Below are 24,526 nucleotides of genomic sequence, written 5' to 3'. Positions count from 1 at the left end.
ATTTCTCGTTTGCCGCTAGCAAAGCAACTAGCGTGGTCCAAGCTCTTAGCATAGTTGGGAGTTTTTTGTGAGTAAAAATCTGATAGTTTTGATATTTTTCTTCGCTGTTTCTTTTCCTTTACCTTTCGCGAGGTCGTCGGTACAAAAAAAAAGTTTAGTTTTCAGCTCTTTTAAGTCTTTCCTTGTGTGTGTGTGTGTGTGTGTGTGTGTGTGTGTGTGTGTGTGTGTGTGTGTGTGTGTGTGTGTGTGTGTGTGTGTGTGTGTGTGTGTTGGGCCTGTTTCTTTTAGGGATGTCTGAAGTCCCTAAATCAGGTTTCCGTAAATGCACTGAGTGTGGCCATAAGCTTTCCCCAGCTGATGGCCACACTGTATGGTGTGTCTGAGAGCAGCACACCTTCACACCTCCTGTCCTGTCTGTGCTGGGTTCAACCACAAAGCACTGAAGGACAGGAGGGGCAAACTGATTCTGAAGGGGCTACTTCCCTCCTCAGGGACAGTAGTTCCTTCTTCGCTTCCCACAGGAACAGCAGCAGCTGCATCTTCCTCTTCCTCCTTGGCCTCTGGGACTCAAACTCCTGCCAAGAGGTCTGGGGAGGGAGAAAAGGCCAAGAAGGACAAGCTGTGCAAGCTATTCCCCGACCGCACGGTTATGGCCAGAATGCCACCAAAAATAAGGCCTCCAACTAGGCCTGGGTCTTCTCTGTTTAGATTTTCCCCTGAGCCAGAGGAAATCCCTATCCAGTCCCCAGTTAGGTCCTCTCCCCACCAGCTTTCTAGACCTGTTTTGGTGGCTTCCTCTTCGGGATCTACTCAGAACTTGAGTGATGCAGAGATGGACAAAATGATGCGGAGGTTTATCCGCACCCAGATCCAGATTGGGGTCTTGCCAGCACCCTCTCCCTCTGGAGGGTGTAGCTCACAATCTTTCTTTACACCTATAACTCCTTCTCTGATCTGACCTTCACTTTTGGAGTCCTTGGATCTGAGGACCCTCAGGGTCGAGGGTTTGGCACTAATTGTCCCATGTACCTCGATGCCAGCCATTGCGTTGAACATGTTGGATCCGATGGGTTCGGATCTGAGCTCTCGAAGCCATAGTCTTGGGGTTGGATCCAAGGGGTGCTGTCAGCTCAGAGCATTTTGGAGCACAGTATCCCTCTCTGCATTTCAGCTCATAGAGCTTTGTCTCTGACTACTCTGTCAGGTCAGAGGGGGAGGGCCTCCGCCATTATCTCCCAGGAGGTTCGTTCCCCTTCAGCCTTTGACATGATGCAGAGGGTTCCCTCGATTTCGAGACCCTTGACCATCTCATCCTTGGACTCCATCCAGACCCCCTCAGCTTTGGGTGCGGTCCTGACCATCTTGCCCTCCTGCCTCAGGAGGCTCCCCCATGGGAACAACAGGAAGTTTGCGAATCCTCTCCAGAGACCCCCACTGAGAAGGTACCTCGCGAACAGATGTGTAAAAGGAGGCACTTAGACTCTCCACCAGAGTGCCTCACTGAAGACACTGACTTGGAGGAGGGGGAAAGTTTCCCAAGGTCACCCCCCGTGGATATATCCTTTGGAGACATCATGGAACTCCTCTGCCAGGGGGGTGGTCTGCCCCAAAACCAACCTCGGATGAGTCAGTATTCCTGGAGGCATTCGGCATGGCCCCATCTACCTCTTGGGTGTCCTCTCATGTGAATCCCTTAGTGGATCTTATAACATCTAGGGCATGTAAGGAGCAGATACCATGGAGCCTATCCCCAAGGGCCCTGACAAGGTCTTGAGTCCCCCATCAGACAGGATGTGCTGGAATAAGGGGTCCCCAGTGGATGCTATGGTTGTGGCAGCTGCCAGCAAGAAGGAGTTCACGCAGGAGAGCTCCACGATTCACCCTCCTGATCATGAATCAAGGGCATTGGACTGTTTTGGGAAGCGGGTGTATGGTTCAGCAACCTTCTTGGTAGGGGCACTGAACTACATGCCACACATCATTCGATTACAGTGAGATTTTGTCAAAGAAGTCACTGAGTCCACCCCGGAGTCCATGTTGGCGGAAGACAAAAAGAAGTTCTCCACGCGAATGGCCACTCTTAAAGCAGTTTCAAATATGTCCATGTGCCTGCTCTCCCACACTAGGGAGGGAGCTACAAGTGTGGCGGGGATGGGTGTTACCATCAGGTGCCTTGCCTGGCTCCGGCTTTATCAATTTTCGGAACCCTTTAACGTGTCATTTACAAATGCCCCTTACGATGGTTCTTCCCTTTTTGGGAAATCTGATAAAGAGACTGTGGTCCAGAGTGAGAAGGACGGGAAGACACTGTCTGCCATTGGAATCCGCTTCTCTTCCCCTCAGTGATCCTTTTCCAGGAATCAGCAAGGGACGAAGAAGAAGATGTGGTTCTGGAAGTCTCATGTCTTTTCCTGGGACACTCAGGACTCACTTTCCCCCAGAGGCAGAGGGGGTTATGACAGATGCCACCATAGAGGCAGGGGGGGGGTCGTAGAAAATTTGGGTCCAGAGAACCTTTCTTCGAGAAACCTGGGCAGCAGCCCTGAAGGGTTGCCTGACTGCTCGTCTCTGGAGGCAGTCAGAGGTCGCCTGTCACTACACCCAATGGCATGGGAGTCTGTTATAAAAGATCACTGGGTGTTGTGAATTATATCTAGAGGATATTTCATCCCGTTCAAAGAACCACCACAACCAAAAAACACCTCCCGGATGTCCCACCCATGCAAAGGGAGGAGGCAGCACTAGAAATAAAGGAGCTGCTAATCAAAAGGGTCATCCAACCTGTCCCCCCAGACCAATCCAGATCAGGCATTTACTCCAGGTTCTTTTTAGTGCCAAAGAAAACAGGGGACCTCAGACGTATCCTTGATCTGTCCACCTTAAACCTGTCGGTAACCAAAACGAAATTCTGGATGGTCACTCTTCTATCCATCCTGCCCTATCTGTAGGCAAATGATTGGATGTGTTTGATAGACCTCCAGGATGTGTATTACCACATCAAGATGGACAGATGCTCTCGGAGATTCCTCCACTTCTGGCTAGGAGCCAATCATTATCAGTTCAGAGCCCTTCCCTTTGGTCTTACCTCAGTCCCCAGTGTGTTTACCAAGGTGATGGTGGTAGTAGCGGCTCGCCTGAGGCTTCAGAGTATTCAGGTCTTCCCTTACCTGGATGATTGGCTCTTTGCTGCCCCTTCCAAGCATCTGTTTTGCCAGGCCAGGGACTGCTTTTTTCACCTAGCAAACAAACTGGGCATTACCATAAACAAAAACAAATCTTCACTGACCCCAGTTCAGGTTCTAGATTTCATTGGGGCTCGGTTGAACACTGTTCAAATTAAAGTTTTCCTCACCCCGGACAGGCTACGCAGTTTGAAGATACACATCCTGTATCTTCTTCAGGTCCAAGTTCTGATGGCAGAAGCAGTTCTAAGAGCTTTGGGGTCAATGGCGGCCACGATCAACTTGTTACCTTTACCACATCTTCATATGCGAATTCTCTAGTGGACTGTCTTGGTTCAGTGATCTCTGTTAGATCTTCCTTTGTCTCATCCCATTCAAATTTCCCGAGTGTGCAGGGACTCTCTTTGGTAATGGATTTAGTCCCTAGACCTACTGAAGAAATGTCCTTTTCTTCCAGCCTTTCCCAAAGCCACGGTGACCACGGATGCCTTCCAACTAGGGTGGGGTGGCATTGCTCGGGAAGAACAGTCCAAGGTACGTGGTCCCCATCTGAGACCAATTTGCATTTCAATGTCCTGGCGATGAGGATGATTCTTCTTGCGTTGCAGGCCCTTCATGCTCATCTTCCTCTAGGAACGATCGCAATTCAGACGGACAATATGTCAGTGGTCTGGTATATCAACAGACAAGGGGGAACCAGATCTTATCCCCTTTGTTGCAAAGCCATGAGAGTGTGGGAATGGGCGATCTCCACCGGCTGTTTTCTGATGGCAGCACACATTCCAGCATGGTCAAACATTCTAGCAGACAGGCTCTGCAGATCTATCCTGATGCCTTATGAGTGGTCTCTGAATCCTTCAGTAGCAGAACGGATCTTTCAAAAGTGGCATCATCCTTGCTGCAATCTCTTCGGATCTCCTTCCAACACGAAATGCAGTGAGTTCTTCTCTATGAACCCCCCCTCAGGGGGAAGCCCCGAGAGATGCACTAATTCATGCTTGGCCTCCCAGACTTCTTTATTCTTATCCTCCATTACCCCTCATGTCGAAGGTTCTTCAGAAAGCTCGCAGGCTGGGGAGCACTGTGATCCTCATCGCCCCATTCTGGCCTCGCCAAGTCTGGTTCCCCTACCTATGGTCTCAACTGCTAGCTCCACCATGGACGTTGGATCCAGTTCCGTATCTTATTTCTCATCCTTCAGTGATTCCTCATCCAGACCTGGACAGTCTGAAGCGCCCTGTTTGGCTGCTCCAGTTCCCATGATTGTTAGGACTCTTGGTTTATCTTCTCCAGTTAAGGACATTTTGGTGGCAGCTCACAAGTCTTCCAGCAGAAAGGTATATCATAGCAAATGGAAACATTTCTCTATATGGGCCTCACAGCATGCCTTGGATCCTTTCACAGCTCCAGTGTCCACAGTGCTAGACTTTCTGGCGGGAATTTTTCATCAAGGGGCCAGTTTCTCCACAGTGAAGGTTCAGTTGGCTACCATTTCTAATTTTCATGTGGGGGAAAACATGTCTTCCTTAGCTTCTTCAAAACTTTGCAAGTCCTTTTGTAAAGGTACCTTTTTACTTAGACCTCCAATTAAGGATCCCACTCCCCCTGGGACCTTACCTTTGTGCTCCAGGCATTAGTTTCCCCACCTTTTGAACTGGAAGCTTCAGTAGATTTACAGTATTTATCTTGGAAGACTGCTTTTTTGGTGGCCATTACTTCTGCCAAGAGAGTGCCTTAACTTCCAGCCCTTTCCATCAAATCTCCATATATAATTTATCATAAAGGTAGAGTTTCTTTGTGCACTAACCCCTCCTTCCTAAAGTAGCATCAGAGGCAAATATTAACCAGACTATTAATCTACCAGTGTTTTTCCCAAATTTTCAAAATAAAGGGGAATATAAACTGCAATTGTTGGATGTTCATAGGCAATTGAGATTTTACTTGCACAGGACTAAAGCATTTCGTAAAGCGGAACAGTTGTTTGTTTCTAACTCAAGACCTTTCCTAGGGAAACCAATTTCTAAAGTGACTATTGCTCATTGGATTTCCCAATGCATTATTCAAGCTTATTCTTCTAGAGGAATTTCCCCTCCAGGTCAGGTAAAAGCACATTCCACCAGGTCTATGGCTACTTCAGCTGTCTTTTGGTCCAGACTGTCACTGGATGATATTTGTTCTGCAGCTACATGGTCCTCATCTCATACCTTCATTTCACATTACAAGCTGGATATTGTGTCAAGGAACAGGGCATCCTTTGGTTCTGTGGTGCTCCGGAATATCCTCCCCATGAGGGTCTCCCAAGTGTTTGGTAGCTGTGGACTCTGTCCCACAGGTTGAAAATCAAATGAAGTCAACTACTTCAAATAAAGAAGTTATGCACTCACCATAACGTTCCATCTGAGTAGTTGTACTTCATTTGTCTTCAACCTTTCCCCCCCTCCTTCCCCCAACCTTGTCACTTTGGTACTGCCAACCTACAAGTATGATCAACCCAGAATTGTGCATGGTCAGTCTGGGAGTTTAGGTTTTTTTCTTTTCGGGTTGCCAGTAAGGATGGGCTCTTGTTGGGTTGAGTATGTGTTATGTAATTAGCAGCAGACTCAATCTGAAGGGAGGAAGGAGACAGGGGGCATTGTGGGAAAGGGGAGGAGCTGGGAGCTCAGATCAGTAGCTGGAAAATGCGGCCGTGTCGGATCCAATTCAGATCAGACACCCACAGGTTGAAGACAAATGAAGTACAACTACTCAGATGGAACATTATGGTGAATACATAACTTATTTTTTAGTACAAATCACTTAGGACTGAAGTCAATAAATAATGACATACATTTGAGTTTTAGACTTCATGTCATTCAGAAAATGCAGGTGAACATGCATCCCATTATTCTAGCTACTTTCTTAGTTTATAAGAGGAAGGGACACCTTATTGGAATGGGCAGCAGGCAGAAACAAACCTGTCTGCATTCTGATGCTTTTGTTTGCTGGTCAGAACTGGCAGATTTGACGGAGTAGTGTGAGATACGGTCTTAACAAGTTAAGCAGAGGGTGCTTAACATTTCTTACAATTGGTCTCGTGCTATAGTAGCACTTTAATTGATTTCTCTTTTTCCAGATATAGGAGTGTAATCACCATGTCCCATGCACTACAAAAGAATTAAAATAAACAGTAAGAAACTCTAATGTAAAAGCTATGGTATGGGATAAAGTAACAGCCAGAGAAATTGGAACAAAATTAAGAAAAGCTCCTTAATGGAAAACACTGGTCCCAAATGTAGTGCCTACCTTCTGGTTAAAGGTATTGACATCTTTTCCCAAAGATTTAGCCCAGAGTAAGAATTAATTATATGCACTTCCCAAATTGACATCAGCTTGGTTAATAACAGGAAAAATGATACTCCCCTTAAGAGTGAACCTACAAGCCACCCTAAGAACTATAGACCAGTAACTTGCCTTCTGACAATATACAAATTATATAATGGAATTGATGCAGACAGAGTTTATAGTCATGGTAATAGAATGAAAAGGTAATAAAAGAAAGGGTACTTGCGTATTATCGCAACCACATTTTTGAGTGAATGGTGGTTGCTTTCCCTTGTGTCAACTGGGACCGATGAAGCATGAGAAATCCTCAGACGCATGTTTTCTTTAATGTGTTCTTGTTTTTAGGAAGGTTTCTCACTTTGACGGATGAAAAAAAAATTATGGTTTGAAAAAATAGGTTTCCCCATTTACTGTCAGCGTCTCAAGATGTCAGTTAAGCAAGTTCCCCCATTCCACACTTAAAACAGGTTCCATGTTCCTTTTTCTCAGCCTTTGCCCTGACAACAGAAAGCATCGGGAAACAAAAAGCCAAAGCAGTATACCCTGTCTCACTCCTTACAAAGTGATCGGAAAGGATAGTAGACTGTTAAACACTATCTTGGTGGGTTTTTCTTTTTTTTTGGTTTGTAAAATGAGTATGGGCTTTCAAACGTTGCTTGCAATTTGTGGCTAGCTAATCCGTTGGAGGATTAGACGTCTGATAGGAAGCAAAGACAATCAAGGGGATTTTTGAGTAGAAAATGGCGGCAGTACTGCAAAATCCTTTAAACATCTGATTAACCTCTCTAATATAATTGATCCATAAAGTGAGACTAGTATTGGGGGAATGAAATGCAAATGATTTTGCAGTACTGACGTTTTCTACTTAAAAAAAAGTCTCCCTTGATTGTCTTTGCTTACCATCAGACGTTCTTCTGATGCACGTAAAAGGGCACAGACACAGCAGCTAGTTCCTCCAGTCAGGCCACCACAGAGTCGGTGAAGAAGCAGCGGAAGAAAATGGTGACTGCTTTACCAAGCCCTCTGTTTACAACCCAGCCTTACATCACACCTTAAAAATGTTTGAACTTTCTTGTAAAACACATATCAGGCAGACCTTACAAGGTAAGACCAAACGTCCGTTCTTCAATTTTACGTAAATTATCGCAGCATGAAAATGTGGCTGCGATAATACGTAAGTACCAAAGGAAGTCATATGGAATAAAGAATAATTTGTTGCTAAATAAAGTCATACTAGAGAGGTGTAAAAAGGGGAAGAATTTTAAGCATGACTAGGATAGATTACAAAAAGCATTTGACAGCATCCCACATACATGGATAATTGAATGCTTACAGATGTATAAGATAAACCTTACAGTGGTCACTTACATTACCTTACATTACACTTACATTACCTTACATTACACTTAAATGACCATAAAATAGTAGCAAGCCACTTTACATTTGAGCTATGACAAAAGGCAAATTTTTATCCCAGGGATAAAAATTCAAAGGGGGATATTTCAGGGTGATTCTTTGTCACCAGTGTTGTTTTTTTCTTAACATTTAACCCATTTAGCTGTTTACTTAACTCATTTACTCCAATGGAGCTTAGGAAGTTTGCAGTGTAACTTCCAATGGGTTGTGCCTAAGCCTTTTGACAGAATCAAATTATGACCTCATATTTCAGACAAATGTTTATATTTCTAGAATAATAGGGGTTATGAAAGAAGTACTGTATAATTGGCAAACTCTTCAGCACAAACTATTTTTTTAGTGGTAGCACTCTTTAGTTTCTAGGTCTTAAACCAAATTTTATAAGTGACAGTAACTATTATATTTGTAATATTTTGTAAACAACTTAAAATATCTGAGCAACCACGCAAGTTACACACATACTCTCAGCAGCATTTTACTCATCTAGCTGAGAGCTTTCATATGAGGCTAAGGAGTTCTGTCTGTGTTACATGGTTCTTGAAATAAGAACAATGGGAAAATTATATCAATATAAACTAATATCATAAAAAAGACAGCTAATATCTATTTACCTGCACTAGGGAGAGGTCAAATATTAATACAGTTGAGTTTGCCATTGTGTAAGCTTTAAGATGAAATCTTTTAAAAACCTTGTACCTACCATGGTTTTGGAATTATTGATACAAGTACGAACAAGCAATATTTGACGCCTAGAGGCATTATTAGGAGTTAACTGTAGCTGCACCTGAAGGTGTCACTCAGATCTAATGAGTAGATTAGGCTATGGTTACAATGCAGCTGCCAGAAAGGTGGTGTCCAACGATATTGGCATATGTGAATATTGGTTTATAAAGTCAATTGAAAATATTGGAAAAACATACAAATGCAGGTTCTGAACGACTGACATGGAAACAGCTGCACATCCTGTTGCTGGCAATGGCAGTGGGTCTGTATATACTTGAAGGCACAGTCATGTACCAAAACTGTTGCACTGGGAATTGTTCAAACACAGCAATATAGATGTAGTTGAGAAGCACTGGAAACATGAACCGCAAAGTATTATAGGGACTGATGAAGTTTATATCACATGGGATCACCCATTACCAGCAGTTCAAAAAATAGATGCAAAAAAAAACAATTATAGTAGTCCATGAAAAAACAAACAAACATAATATTGATCATTGAAATTGCTACACCCAGTGATTACAGAGCTTTACTTAAAGAGAGACAACAAGTCATAAAATACCAGGATTTGCAAGCAAAACTGAGAGCAATGTGGAAGAAAGATACCTAGATATTTCCGATAGTAGTAGTAAAAACAGATCCAATAAAAAATAATTTACAGTTGTACAAATATGCTACCAATACGTGTAACCCCATATGAAATTCTAGCCACATTGCAGGTGCTGAGAAGAGCACTACTAGCTAATATCAAACACTGAAATAATACCAATTTCATGAACTTGTAAATCTGAATATAAATCCGTATATTGTGTCACAGATAGCTAACTCGTTGTCTGACAGAACCTATATGGTTAGAGTAGCCCATGCCACTTCTGAAAGCAAAACAGTTATCAGTGGTATACAACAGAGCTCACTTTTGGGCCCTCTCCTATTTGGCATATGTTTTTCAGACCTTCAGGCCAATACTTCTTGGCTATAATTAACTAAGTTTGCAGATGACTGTAAATTGGGTGTTGATCTTCAACTGACTCACAATTTCTCCAACATGGCTTAGACCATGTTAACAATTGATGCAAGGACAATGGTGTCAAATTAAATGTAAACAAAATGTAGTGTAGTTCATTTTGGTAAACAAAATAGTTTCACTTCCAACCCTATTGCCTCAAATACTTGCTTAAAGGAACTAAACCTGCATCACCAGATACTGGAAATAAGACATGTTGACATGAAAGATTCAGATCTCAATGTATCCCTCACCTCTGTAACAAAATTCCACTACATGTCAAGCAGAGTCGCACCCTTGCCACCTTCAAGGTAAACCTAGATAATCGGATGGGTAGCCTCAAATTCTCTCCCGGACTATCTTGTCTTGCTATAGGGAAATTTTGAATATAGTTTTTTGGCTAGACTTGAAATTGTCTGCATACCACTTGCCTAATACTTACAGATGAAGCTATGAACTCTACTCATACCCTGACATAGGAATGGGGTCCATTCTGATGATGGTATTTGAAACCCAAAACACTTGGAGATGTTAAATTGAGATATACCAATAACATTTGAGATCTGAGTTTTTGCATTCTTCAGTAAAAAATCTTTTAGGGACAGTCTGACACATACTCTTAAGTCTTGCTTCCTTCTCTTCAGAAACTTTGGAGTCTCTGTTGTTTGTGGTGAAGACATGCCATTTACTTATCTCATCCTGAATATAATTTTATTTCTGAGCAAGTCTTGTGCATAGGGTCATAGGCTCTTATTAAGCTTATGGCCAAAAGAGACCATCAAGAAGCTCAGCAACATCATGCAGTGCTGGTGGAAAATTATCAGTGCCCCCCCATTAAGCAGACTTGTTTAAAAAGTTGCTAGGGAAGTGCTGTGCTTGACAGGTAAGGGCAGGCCATCCTAGAAACTGCATATACATTGGGTAAGGTACCAGTAACACCATCTGGTCTTGTTGATGTAATGGTGTAGGCTTAGGTCTCTACAACATTACCACTTGTTCTTTTAGGGGAAAGAGTTCAATGCATGCCAAGTCAGTCATAGCAATGAAAGCTAAGGTACTGAGACCCAAGATCTTTTGGTGAGGAAACAATGAGGTCTCTCCAGCTAGTTTAGGTGCTTGGCCAGTTAAATGCCTAAGGGTGCATTATTTGCGGCTCACTTTTGAAGTGTTTGCATTTGTAAGCTGACTGCCAACATGCCACAATAGACTTAAAACGCAGGAGAAGAGTGAATATTGAACATTGCTTTTCTCCTTTAAACTTCTTTTTTGTAGGAGGCAAACCTCCCTGCAACTCTGATGTGGGGGCCAAGCCCCCCACTTCCCCATTCCATACATTATATATATATATATATATATATATATATATATATATATATATATATATATATATATATATATGTATATATATTACGTGTGTGTGTGTGATATATAAGACTCAGAGATCACTACACCTCAGAGAAATGGGAGCATTCTGAGAAATAGTCATCTTGTAATTAATATATACAAGTCTGTTTTTTTGGGCATTCAGTCAGTGCAGTACAAGACTCACTAAAGCAGGTTCTGACATATCATACGCTTTACTTATATTCAGTGATGGGTCTAATAAGGGATGAATAAGGTGGGGTTCTCACTAAAGCAGGTTCTGACATATCATATGCTTTACTTATATTCAGTAATGGGCCTAATAAGGGATGAATAGGGTGGGGTTATAACTTCTTTGGACCTTGAGGACATACCATGAAGGATAAGCTGTGCAAGGTAGAAGGATTTTCAAACCACCACAGTGATATGATGGTTACAGGTCTACTTCAAAGGAAAATTGAAATTTCAGAACATTGAACCTCTGATCATCGAAGACCAGAGGATCAAACTTCTGAAATATCCAACCTTACAAAAAAATAAATAAAACGTTACAAAATTTCTTTCACATTTTTGCAGGGGGGGGGGCAAGCCCCCCCTGCACCCCACACAACATGCTACTTAAATATACCAACTCCGAGATTACACTACAGTGAAGAGAAAGGTAAAGTTCCCATTCCGCACTATATGGCAATCTCCATTGACAAGGTTAGATATTTCAAAACTTCGATCATCTGGTCTTCACAGACCAGTGATTCGATGTTTTGAAATTTCGATACTGTGAAGGAGAACCGATGGTTACAGGAGAGTCTGTTATCAACATATGTCCCCAAGTCCCTGATGACTCTCGTATTTAAGTGTCATGTTATCTATATGCCAAGCAGTAGTGATGCTAAATTTTCCAAAGGACGCTATGCTGCATTTCTTGGTATGAAGTTTGCACCCATGATTAATACACCAAGCATTCGTTTCATACAGCCCTTACCAAAGAATTTGAGTATCAGAATGGGATTTGATAACTACCCCCAAGTTGCAGTCAGCAGCAAACTTGATTAGCCAAAGTACCTTAATACCAGCTTTTATGTCACAGAAATATATACCAAAGAGGAGAGGATCCAGAACATAACCTAGTGTGACATCACTAGTGATATTTTTCTGTCTAGAACAAATAACTCCAGCTTGATGGTATGGGTTTTGCAAGACAGGCAGTTACCAATCCGGCATACTATGCATGGGTTAATGTTGATTTAGGAGAGTTTGTAAATAACCTAGCATGGGGGTCAGTGTCAGTAGTTTGGCAAGGTCAGGACAAGCTATAAGGACTGTATGCCCCTCAGTAACCCTTTCAAAGAACTCAACCAAGTTGAGCAGGCATGATCTGTCATTTACAAAGCCAAACTGATGTGTATCCAGTGATGTAAGGTCACTTATATATTTGTTCAGCTATAACACATTCCAAAGCCTTGCAAATAATACTAGTGAGGCAAATAGACTTCTATTTCCAAGAGTCAGAAGAGAAATTATCTTTATGCATGGCTACCACAACTGCCATTCTCCATTCCTCAGGGACATAAGCAGTGGAGAGACTCAGGTTGAAGAGCTGATGTAGGGGTGTTGCTAAGTGGAACTTTACAGTTCTGAAAATGTATCCAGAGATATTGTCAGGACCCATGGAAATAGTGTTTTTAATTTTGGCCAAAAGGATTTGGTCCAAATTGATCTCAGGAGGGGAATGTAAGGGGGAGTGGAGGGGGAGAAGGAGAAGGCAGGTGGGCATAATGAAGCTGGAAGAGAATTTGTCAGCAAGAAAATTTGCAATGTTTTTGGGGTCAGAGGATGTGGAAGCATGTGAGATAAATTCAAGACAGAATTGTAGGTTACTTCTAATCTTCCTAATATAGCTGAAGAAGGCCTTATGGTTAGCTTTTGAATGAGTTGCAATCCTAAGTTCATAGTCTGCCATACATTTCCTAATGGCAAGTTTGAGAGACTTAATTACTTACTAGTTTTCAGTCCCTTTTATAATGATGAACTGGACATCTGTTAATGATGGCTAGGAGCTGTTTTTATTATTGAATGTGCTGATGTAGTAGTACCACAACATGGGCTTAATTCTAAACTTGTCATTATGCTTAATCCAGACTGGTATGGATGCCTTGCTGCATCTATCCAAGGGGGAGTAAAATTCAGAGAAGTAAGCAACAGCCTGAGTTACAAGGTTTAGTGGGGACCAATACCATTTGTGATTGCCAATATGATCAGTAAATAATAAATAACTGGTCTTGGAGTAACCCCAGACTGTATATGTATTATATCAGGGGCCACAAAACTGGCTTTCCTAGAGAAGATCACAGCAAAATAATTAAATTTGACAAGAGAGGGGGGTAACAAGTGGTCTAGTGCAGTTGAGGGAAATGTTTGTCAGTGCAAAATCAAGAAGATTAACACTGTTGATACATAAGAAGACAATTTGATCTAGTGCATTGGCATTTACAAAGTCCAGAAATCTCTGGGCATACTTGTTGTTGCTAGTAAATGTCTGCCATTTTATGTGTGGAAAGTTGAAATCACCCAAAAGAAAGGTATCTGGTTCAGCTGCTAACTGGTTATGGTATTCTGAATGTTCAGAAGGGAGTCATTGGTGGGAATATATAATTGGCTATAATGTAATTAATTTTGAGTTTAATTAGGACTTTAGCCATTTCCAGATTTGTATCATGTGAAATATGGTGAGACACAATGGAATTCTGAATAAATACAGTCTCCCCACCTTTGCCGGTGGATCTGAATACACGATAGGCATTTTTCCCTGGAATGATTGGAGTGCCATCACTGAGACAAAACCAGGTTTCTGTAATTACACAAATGCTGATATTCTCTTGTTTAACTATCCATACCCTGAAGAATCTGTCACTAAATAAATAGTTCCAATCTTATCTGTCTCACAGACAATAAGCAGTATTATGGCAGAATACACTATCCACTCATCTACCCATAACACTAGGAGTCCCCCAAGGCTCCATACTAGGACCACTTCTCTTCTCAGTCTTTATCAATGACCTACCCACAATCACTCCCAAGGCCACCTGCATCCAATACGCGGATGACTCCACTTTAATCTGTGCAGCCTCCTCCTCAACTGAACTGATGACTCTAACCCAGAATACTTTCAATGATGTTGAAAAATGGTTCGCAAACCGTCAGCTTATTTTAAACCCCAACAAAACTAAATTGCTAATTTCTCCCCCCACCTGTAAGTCCTCTTCACCATTCTTTACCGTAAGATCCAGTAATAGCACACTTATATCCCCAGATGTTCACACCAAACTCCTAGGGGTTACAGTCGACAATACCCTAAAATATGATACCCATGTCAATCAAACCATTAAAACCATCAAAAAAAACTGGGCTCCCTCTATAGGATCAAACATTTCCTCACTCCATTTGCAAGAACTTCTATCGCTCGCTCCCACTTACTGTCTAACCTTGTCTATGCCTCCCCCCCTTTTCACTAACTTGAATTAAACCACTTTTAGCAAACTTGCAAGCTGTTATAACCATATTGCTAGATTTGCTGCATGTACAACCTTTAGGACCCACCACTGTATCAACTCAACTAGGTTAGCTTGAATTGACTAGTCTTCTCTAATACAACCAACTTATAATAGCCCACAAAGTTCTAAACCACCCGGATAAGACGCCAGCACTAAACAAGATCATTAATCTCTACAGCAACCTGAGGTCACTGCGCTCTGCTGACAAACTGTTGGTTCAAACAACTAAAAGCATAAATGTGGCTGGTGACTCTCTATTTGCCAACTCTGTAGGCAAAACTTGGAACTCTCTACCTGCTGAACTTACTCTCCAGCCCCTCTAACCCAGTTCAAAAATAGCCTCAAACTACACTTTTAAATGCACTGGCAATGTCCCTGTTCAAAACCTGACTAACACCCACTTCCTGGTATTGGATATCTTGCCTAATTAAATCTGTCATTTGACTCTAAAATGTATATGACTGTGCTTTGTGGCATATCTATAGCTCATTAAGGAATAAAGTCCTTATCTGTGTGAAACCCTGTGTGAAACTCTCAGTTGCTTACCATTTTCTATAAATGTTTGTAACCTTACTGAAGACTGTAAACAGTGTTAATTTGTAAATGTTACTAATGTAATGTAATCTAACTTGGAGCTTTTCTCCTTGGGCCTCCACTGAAAATGGACATATATCCAGTCAGACCATCCCGGTAAACAAATGTAAAATAAAATAAATAAATAATAAATAAATAAAGTAAGGCCTCAGGTTCAGAGATATTGTTGTTTAGGCTTCTGGCATTTAGTAGCGCTACCTTAATATTGTCCAGATTGGAGTTTACAATATTGAGATGTCCATCAGGTGAACTTTGTCTAAAAAAAGGCACTGTAGCAGAAGCAAAATATTCTACATCAAGGGGCAAAAGATGTAGGCCATCCTATGCAGACACTCCCTAGAATGACACTAATTTATTTACTAATTATTGAAGCCAATAATTTTATCCTAGATTTTAGGTATCGTTCTTGGTGATGGTAGAATGCTGCTCAATGCCATGGCCTTGCCCTTTTCGAAGATATAAGCAGGGGGCTCACCAATGTATCTCTGCATTTCTCATAGGGAAGAACACCTTAGATCATTCACCCCCACATGGGTAACTCAAGGTTGTAACTGTATCTGGGTTGGTGCAGAGATGCAAGGGCCCAAGTGACATCTGTAATCCTTGCAGCAAAGAGGCAACTAATTGCCACCCTATGCTTAGCTATCTTGGTAGGTGTTGTGTCTGTATGTCTTACAGTGGATTCATTAATGACTAAGACATTTCTAAAGCACAAGCAGAGGCCTTGATAAGATTTGAACTTATAATCAAATTCCTGGTTTACTAGACCAGTGCACTAACCCCTGAGCTACAAGGCCACAAAAAAGAATCTAACCTTGCACCCTGGGCTACAGAAAGCAGCTTGTTAAAAGTTCTGAGCCTTAATCTTCTGTGCTAGCAAGCTGTAAATAAGCAGTATCTTTTACCATTTTCCACACTGACTGGGAGATCTTATAATATAAATATTTTTAAGGATTATACGTAAGCCATTTATTTTTCTTCATGTTTTCTGAGGTGTTTTGGAAGTCCTGATAGTTCAGCATTTTAAAATTCACAAATCTGGGGATTTCACATAAAATGGTGGAAACTGCTTTGCTCAGGTTTTTTTTTTTTCAATAATGTAGCTGAAAACTTCTGTGGGGGTACCTGCTATGTTCAGAAAAATTTCTTGCAAAATTTCTTCCAGTGTAGTTACTGTTCTAGTATTCCTCTCAGAATTAGATTATTCCTCCAAGATCTGTTGGCTAGATCTTATACTTTAGTATGGAGTTGTGTAAGGGAGGAGATTATGTTTCATAGCATTTTCTCTGTAATGAATATATTTTAGCAGTCAAGTGTGAGATTCAGTTCCTGACATACTTTGCTGTGCACCATTTACATGTGATTTAACTTCTAAGACATCTTGATACATTTTTGTATTGTTTGTCTAGTGAGCTTGTTGTAGCATTGTTATCCATAGATATGAGTATTTTTCTTACACAGTGGTAGGCTTCTTGCATTGCTCTGTAGCTGTAACCCCTTATTGGTCACTGCTGGGAATTTCATCTAAAGGTCAATTCCAGAGGTCTTAGAAGTTTTGAATTACCTCTATTTTTTCATGTGAGTACTACAGACAGCAGACACAAATTGTTTCTCAAAATCCTTAAGTCTTTCAAATCTGAGCCAAAGGGTAATTCTGCTTTGTGTAGACATATACACCTCCAAGGGTTGACCAACTTCTAAATGTTAGGTTTTTGCTATAAGTGACCTCCCAGAAAACTGGTACTAACTGTGAGTCCTACAGAAAAATAATAAACAAATAAAATAAAGACAAGTTTTGATGTGAAGTAGTTGCTTCATTAAATCAAATAAATATCATGGACCACTCAGAAAGTTGAAAAAAAGAACAAGGCCCGATGCTTGAAAAGAAGAATTCATTAATAGCTTTAAAAATTTGTCTGCATAGTATATACTTAACCTGACCAAAGTCTTTTCTTTTCTAGACCCCTCTTGTGTTTTTTAAAGAAGCAATGGAACATACTACTAGAGCTGCCAGAGTCTTCAGACAGCCAGGAGGTCACATGATGCTGGTATTGTAACCAAAAAGCTACTGCAATCTTTTTTTTTTTAAATGAATTTGTAATTTTCTTTTGACAAATGCAGTTTTATACCTTTATATCTACTTAGTCCATTTCTGATATTATGCATTTTTATTGATGAGCAGAGAGCCTTGTAGGCATTATGATAAAATGCAAAGCATTAATTCAAATAGTTCTTTCCCAGCAAGTCACAAAATCACAAATCCAACTCCAAGAACGCCAAAATAGATTTTAATGCAAAGCTTTCGGATAACAATCCTTCTTTAGTGTTGTTATCCGAAAGCTTTGCATTAAAATTTATTTTGGCGTTCTTGGAGTTGGATTTAGTGTTATTATCCGAAAGCTTTGCATTAAAATCTATTTTGGTGTTCTTGGTGTGTGGATTTGTGATTTCCTGACTTTGTGTTTTATAACTTCTTGTTTACTGCTGCATCAACTTTTGTGTATTCTTTCCCAGCAAGGCAAGACAATTGGCTTTAAAATTTGTCTAAGTAGTTAGTGTCATTTTAAGGGTTTTCAGTATGTGTCAGCCTAGGATGAGATTACAGATGAGACTTCCTTAAACCTCTCATAGTATGGCTTGGGCATTCTTACTAAAGCCTTTGCTACTACTATAATATTTTTTAGGCAGAGTCCCACTACTGGGCATTCCCACACAGTAAACTCAAACCCATCTTCTGATATTATGGTGGCATTATTCAATGCTAGGGGTCTAAGTAGAAAGATATACCAGAAGTCGATGCCCTCCTACAACTCAAACAAATCTGCGTAGTTACTGAGATATGGTTTCATTGCAGTGAGAGCACTCCATCTAGGGATTATACAATAAAATGTTTTTCGTATTCCAAAACATGCTGACTGATTTGACAGCCCAATCAGTGCATCCACTGTAAATCAAGCAGATTCCAATAGAAATAAATCTGGTCACTGAAGTCTTCTTGAGCAGCTAACTGCATATCAATAATCCAAACAATATCAAAGTCTGAAGAGTTGATAGTTATGGTTAACAGCAGTGCAATCTAGTAGATTGCTGGTAAGCATGTGTCACTGCACAGAATTTTGCATTACATATTTCTCAGTATAAAAAAAAATGGTCAGTGGAGTACATACTGTTTACAAAACTACATGTCATAATGCCCATTTTATTATGTATTTTTGAAAGTACTGTTAGGATTGGTTGATTGCTTAATTGTATTGGCTGTGTAAATGGCTTGTCTTCAGTTGTATTTGTGGTCTGAGGAAGCAATTTGTAATTGTGAAAGCACTTACCGTTTATTAAAGCTGTTTTTTTTTACTATACACTGCTTTTCCTTTGGCTGGTGATCTGTGCGAGTTTGGCTGGATTTGTATGAAAATATAGAACGAGTTTACAACCAACATTCATGCACCAAGACAACACTTCAGCAACAGCAATGCTATAAGCAAGCCTAGTTTCTATCTATATTTTATATATATATATATATATATATATATATATATATATATATATATACACACACACACATATCAGTGCACCTCACAAGAAAACAGAAATTCTGAAAACAGAAGACAAACAACCAACAGAGCAAAGTCAAGAAAAAAAAAACTACCAAATAATGTCACAAGAACGTGAAATACTAGAAGCACAAAAAGAAGAGAAAAATACAAGAAAGCAAATAAGGTGGGTTTTAAATGTATTTGAAAACTAGCAAAAAGTGAATTATTATAGCATAGACTTGTAAACTATTACATTGTAAACTATTACACCAGATAACTTAAAATACAGTACTAAGAGAAATCCGAGTTCTATTGACCTGGATTGCTTAATGATAGTTTATTGTAGTGAGTAACATTTAGTATAATAGCAGCAGATATAAATGTCACAGCAGCATATTCAAATGGTGTATAACAACATAATACATCAAATAACCGAAAGCACAAAAGAAGTACCATAACAATATCTGAACAAATTTTTCATCAGACTTCAAATAACGTCTCTGTCCTAAGCATTCGTATTATATTACTTCAGTCCAGTAACTTTCTTATGGAAGCCGTATCCACCCCTCTAAATCTTAGTTTTCAGGCCTTGTCTTGCAGATGCCTGACAGTGCCTAACTGTCTATTCTTTATCTAACATTCGACTGTAACTACACATCTTTCCCTTGAGAAAGAAACATTTTGTAGCTTTCCCATGAGAACTGTTATTTCTGCACATCTCATGCTTAGCCAGTAAGGTTATCTTTTCCCTTCTACTGAGCTGCCTTTCCCTGAAACTGTATGCATAAATGAAAACACAAATCTGACTCTATATCTTCAAGACTATTATTTTATTTATTCTGCCTTATGCCTAACAACTACTTTTAAGTGAAAAACCTTAATCTAACAACACTAATGGACAAGAATTTTTCTAAGTATTTTAGTAGCAATACAAGCAGAACTAAACTATTACTTAAACATTCCCCATTAAACAAAATAGATTTATATTGATAGACACACAACTAAAATGCTAACAGTGTTGTCAAAGCAGTAATTAAAAAGACAGAAGAAGTGGAAAAGACATAAAATAACATCACAAGCTTCTAACAGCTGAACAAATAACACAATTAAGAAACAGTAAAGCTCTCTCTCAAGTCACAGTACAAGGACTGATCAAAAATGTTTGCTTTGATACACACACACTCATTTTGAAAGGCAAGGAAACTCGCTCAAGAAAGATTCATTTTAAAAAGAGATGAAGATGGCATAGAGTACTTTACAAAAACTTTCAATAAACACATAAAAACATACAGAGCATTACGACAATACCAGACAATCACTTGGAGGATTCATGTTTGCCACCCCTATGGACCACTTATGCCCTGTGCAAAGCTTCAAATATTTTCAAAAAGTGCCACCTAATTTGTCAGTACTACTTCTACACCTAAAGAGACATCCACAGAACATACATTATAAAATGCAAACCTGGTCCACAACACAACCAGTTGGAATCAAGTATGGCTCCCTATTGAAAAGTTGGCACTTGAAATAAAAAAATGCAAACAAGCTGAAAAAAAAAGATTGAAAATCCAGCAGAAGAGTGAATTTCAAACATCGCTCTTCTGCTGTAAACTTTGCTCCTGCACTCCCCTGAACTTATATATACCAGTTCAGAGATCACCATACTTAGGGGAAAGAGGAATATTCAGAGAAATGGCAATCTCAGACTTAGTATAAGTCCGTTTTTTTGTTTATTTAGTCTCCTTGTTTCGGGACTCACTGTAGTGGGTCCCAACATTTCAAATGGTTCCCATCAACAACCTAAAAAAAATGCTTCCAGATAAATGCAAAGAAGCAAATCTACACAAAAGATACACAAATCACTCATTATGAGCCACTGCAATAACTTTACTGTCAGAATTAGGAATGGATGTTAGACAGCCAAACTCACACAGACCACCAGACAAAGGAAAATCAGTAAAAAACAGCTTTAATAAATGGTAAGCGCATTCCAGATAGATAATGAGTATAAAGCTCTCCTCCAAAAAAAAAGGAAGCCAATCTGGTGGTCCTCTGCCATTAATAAACTCTACAACAGAAGGAAGAAACTGTTGCATACAAATGTGAAGTCCCAAGACTGGAAAAACTCCCTTATTAGCCTCAACAAAAAGTTGAGATCCCTCATCAAATCCTCTAAAGCCAGCTATGAAGGCAGAATTGCGGCAGACACTAAAAAACAATCACAAAGCCTTCTATAGCTATATCAAGAACCTCCACAATAATACCCAGATTTGCTCTGAGTTACTGCACAATAATGGTACCTGCTATACTGAGCCAACAGATATTGCCAGCATACTGGCCGACAGATTCAGTGCCAACTTTACCCCTCTCTCCCCCCCTAAAAGACCAATCACAATACAGGAAGAATGCCAGGCACCCAGCATTACTGCAACACAGGTTAAAGCTCCATTGCCCAAGGCCAGGAATACAGCTTCCATGGGACCCGATAATATCCCTGGCTGTGTTCTACATGAACTACAAAGTGAAATGGCACCGCATCTGTGTGCTCTGCTCAGTCACAGCCTCACCTCAGGGTTTGACCCTTCCAAATGGTGCACTGCTCCAGTCATCCCTCTCCATAAAGGGGGAGCGACTACAGACCCTGGGAATTATCACTCCATTAGTCTGACGAGTCTGATATGTAAAGCTATGGAGCACATCATCATGGACCTGATTAACAAAGATATAGGAAATCTCCAAACTCTAGACCCCACGCAATTTGGCTTTGTGAAAAGGAGATCATGCCTGCTCAACCTGTTTGATGTCTTTGAGTCAGTCACCAGGGATGTAGATGAAGGTAAGGCAGTGCATACAGCCTACCTTGATCTGGCCAAGGGCTTTGATAGCATTCTCACTCAGGAATTATTGATAAACTCACCCCCTATAAGGCTAGGTGGGTTGCAAATTGGCTCACAGACAGAACACACAGTCTGAATGTAGTGGACTCCAAGTCAGACTGCCCATCAGTCACAAGTGGAGTCCCACAGGGATCGGTCCGGGGTCCTCTCCTGTTCAGCATTTACTTCTCAGAAGTCCAGGCCAACACAAAGGGACTCTGTCTGACCAAGTTTGCAGATGACTGCAAGCTTGGAGCCATTTTTAACTCCCCAAGTGATGCAGACATCCTACAGAAAGGCCACACTGAGACCAATGACTAGTGTTAATGGCCTTAAGCTTAACACCAAAAAAATGTGTTGTCATCCCCTTTGGTAAAACTCAGTTCCTACTAATTACCACATTGATGGGAGCCCACTGAACACTGAAAGTGTTATAAGAGATCTGGGGTTGCAGGTTGACAGCAACCTCTCCTTCGACCACCACATTGCCACTGCGGTCAGAAACTACTTCTATGTCGCACATCTCATTACCAAGGGTTTTGCATCCAGGAAGAAAGAGGTCATCATGTCTCTGTACTCTTCCCTCATTAGACCAGTCATTGAGTATAATGCCCCATTTGGCATGTACCTCACTAGATACCTGCAACAGCTGGAGAGGCCACAGAAGTATCTCATGAAGAGGATCCTAGGCATTAAACACATGTCCTACATGGACAGACTCAAAAGACTCCAGGTATTGTCTGTCTCATATCTCCTACTTCAAGGCGATCTCTGCTTGACTTATAAAGCCATGTCTGACCCAGCTCTGTTAGAAATGCTACATCTAAAGAAATCCCAATCTCTCAGCACCACATGCTGCAGAGACCTCAACCTCATTACCACAATGAACAGAACATGCTGGAGGGACAGGTTCCTCACCCAGTGATTGCCCATGCTCTGAAATAGCCTTCCCATACATGTCAGGAAGAGCACCTCACTGTCCCTCTTCAAAAGAAATCTTGATGAGTGGATGGTTAATAGAATCACTCCAGTGGCTCTACTTGATAGAGGTAGTGGGAACTAATGTCGGGCAGCACGATGCCAGGGCACTTCTATGGGCTAGGCTTGTAAAGGCTCCAGGGCCATTAATTTAGTACACACCTATGAACCTATAAACAGGACATAAAAGTGAAACATCAATGTACTCTCACTGCCAGCCATGAATAAATTACTTCAAAATATGGACAGAATAATATCAGGTACACAACAAATGAAGAAAATCAACATACTGTAAATAATGGAGCAGAGCAAATACCCCTCAAAAAAAAAGAAACTCCACAACATAGGAAAAAAAACAATGAAGATGTGTCTCAAACAGAAGAATAGTCATGGAAAAATGATAAACGATTAACTATTGAACAGTAAACACACCATATACAACTAGCAAAACGGATTCACATAAACTAAGCCTGACATGGCCATTTCTCTGAATATTCCCTTTTCTCTGAAGTATGGTGATCTCAGAGTTGATATAAAAATCCTTATTTAAATATCTTAAAAACTACACATAAAATAAATCTACATCTAAATAATCATAAACCCAGTATTGTATTATAGCTACTACAGTAAGAAGAGGACAAGTTAAGAACCAAATATACACAAAGAAATAGAAACAGAATAGAACTATGAAAGAACAACTTACAGAAATTATATGAAACAGAAAAATCTTTACTCTTGCCTTTCTGTCTCTATATACTAAATATTATTTAATAAAAAGAAAAAACAAAGCATTCACCAATTAAATAAAAGCACAATTTGAAGGAAAACTGGAGGAACACACACACAAAAAAACACAAGGAAAAAATAACTACAACAACCACAACATTCCATAAAAATAACACAATTGCATAGTAGCAATAATGTGACTGAGTGTGGATAATGCTTTGTTTACCCATGGTTGGTGTGGTTTGGTTACGTGGGCGAAGGTGTGATCAAGCCATACCAACCATGGATAAACCAAGCAATGTTCATCATATTAATCACTGCTGCAGTAACCTTAGTTGTATGGTTATATCATGCCAAGGATATAACAGCCAGACAGCTTCCAGAGCTTCAGGGCAACTTCCATCTGCCCAAACCATTAGTCAGCTTGAGCTGACTAAAAAGGCAGGTTTGGGCACCAACCCTTCCAGAGCTTTCCTAACGTTGAAGAGAGCATTCTTCTGCAAGCTTTTGAGGATCAATGGTTGGCTTGTGCTGTTTCTTTGCTGGCAGATTTGTGGGACAAAACCTTCTACATTAAAATGTATTGGTTTACTGTACTTCCCTGTTTTAGAAAGGCTATTTTAAAGCTAGGAGTTTGTGTTTTAATGCACTGTCATGAGACTTAACTGTACATTTAAATGGGTGCACACTTTTTTCCTGTCATTTTAAAAGTTGTTTTAAAGTAGATAAAATCTGTGGGGAAATTGTGTTTATTTTCCTTTGTGGGGTTGGCAAAGTTTTTAAAGCGCTTTTTAATGTGTTTTATGTGAAAAAAGTGACTTTTAAAGACTTTAATTTTTACCAGCTTATGTTGCTTGTTCTCCCTGGGAAAGAGTCACCATTTTTTTGGATTGTACATGGATCAATCTACCGGTCCCATGGTTGGTCCTTCTTCCAGCCACAAAAAGAAGTTAGGCAAGCAGCCTTTGTCACCATAGCAGGCAAGCAATTTGCCTCAGCCACAGGTAGGTGAACTCTGCTGTAGCCAAATCTGGTTCCTCAGACCACTCATCTTTACCCCAGATTCCTCTGGTGTAGCACCTGCAGCCATCATGGACCAGGAGCTAGCCATGTCCTCTGTTGCTGTTGGGGTCTCTCAATGGACAAGGAAGAGCCACTCTTGATGGTCCTGGGGGAGGGAACATGGAAGACTTCCTTGTTTGGTCAGAATATTGTGTCCATCCATGGGGAATAAATAATAACACTGTTAACCACATTTGTC

At 40.5% G+C, this 24,526-nt stretch overlaps 1 protein-coding gene across 1 annotated transcript in view; it reads left to right on the top strand.

Annotated features, from left to right (window-relative positions):
- DNAH14 (dynein axonemal heavy chain 14) overlaps positions 1–24,526 on the top strand; it is a 2,550,346-nt gene that overhangs the window by 208,219 nt on the left and 2,317,601 nt on the right. Inside the window, 2 exon segments of the mRNA XM_044060213.1 lie at positions 5,278–5,282; positions 17,114–17,200. Of these exon segments, the coding sequence (XP_043916148.1) occupies positions 5,278–5,282; positions 17,114–17,200 (92 nt within the window).

The sequence above is a fragment of the Protopterus annectens genome, chromosome 1.part2, assembly GCF_019279795.1.
Source record: "Protopterus annectens isolate FY-2018-M chromosome 1.part2, PAN1.0, whole genome shotgun sequence".
NCBI classification, from domain to species: Eukaryota; Metazoa; Chordata; order Ceratodontiformes; family Protopteridae; genus Protopterus; species Protopterus annectens.
Note: the sequence above shows the minus strand (reverse complement) of the source record. Positions and strands in the feature narration are given on the sequence as shown.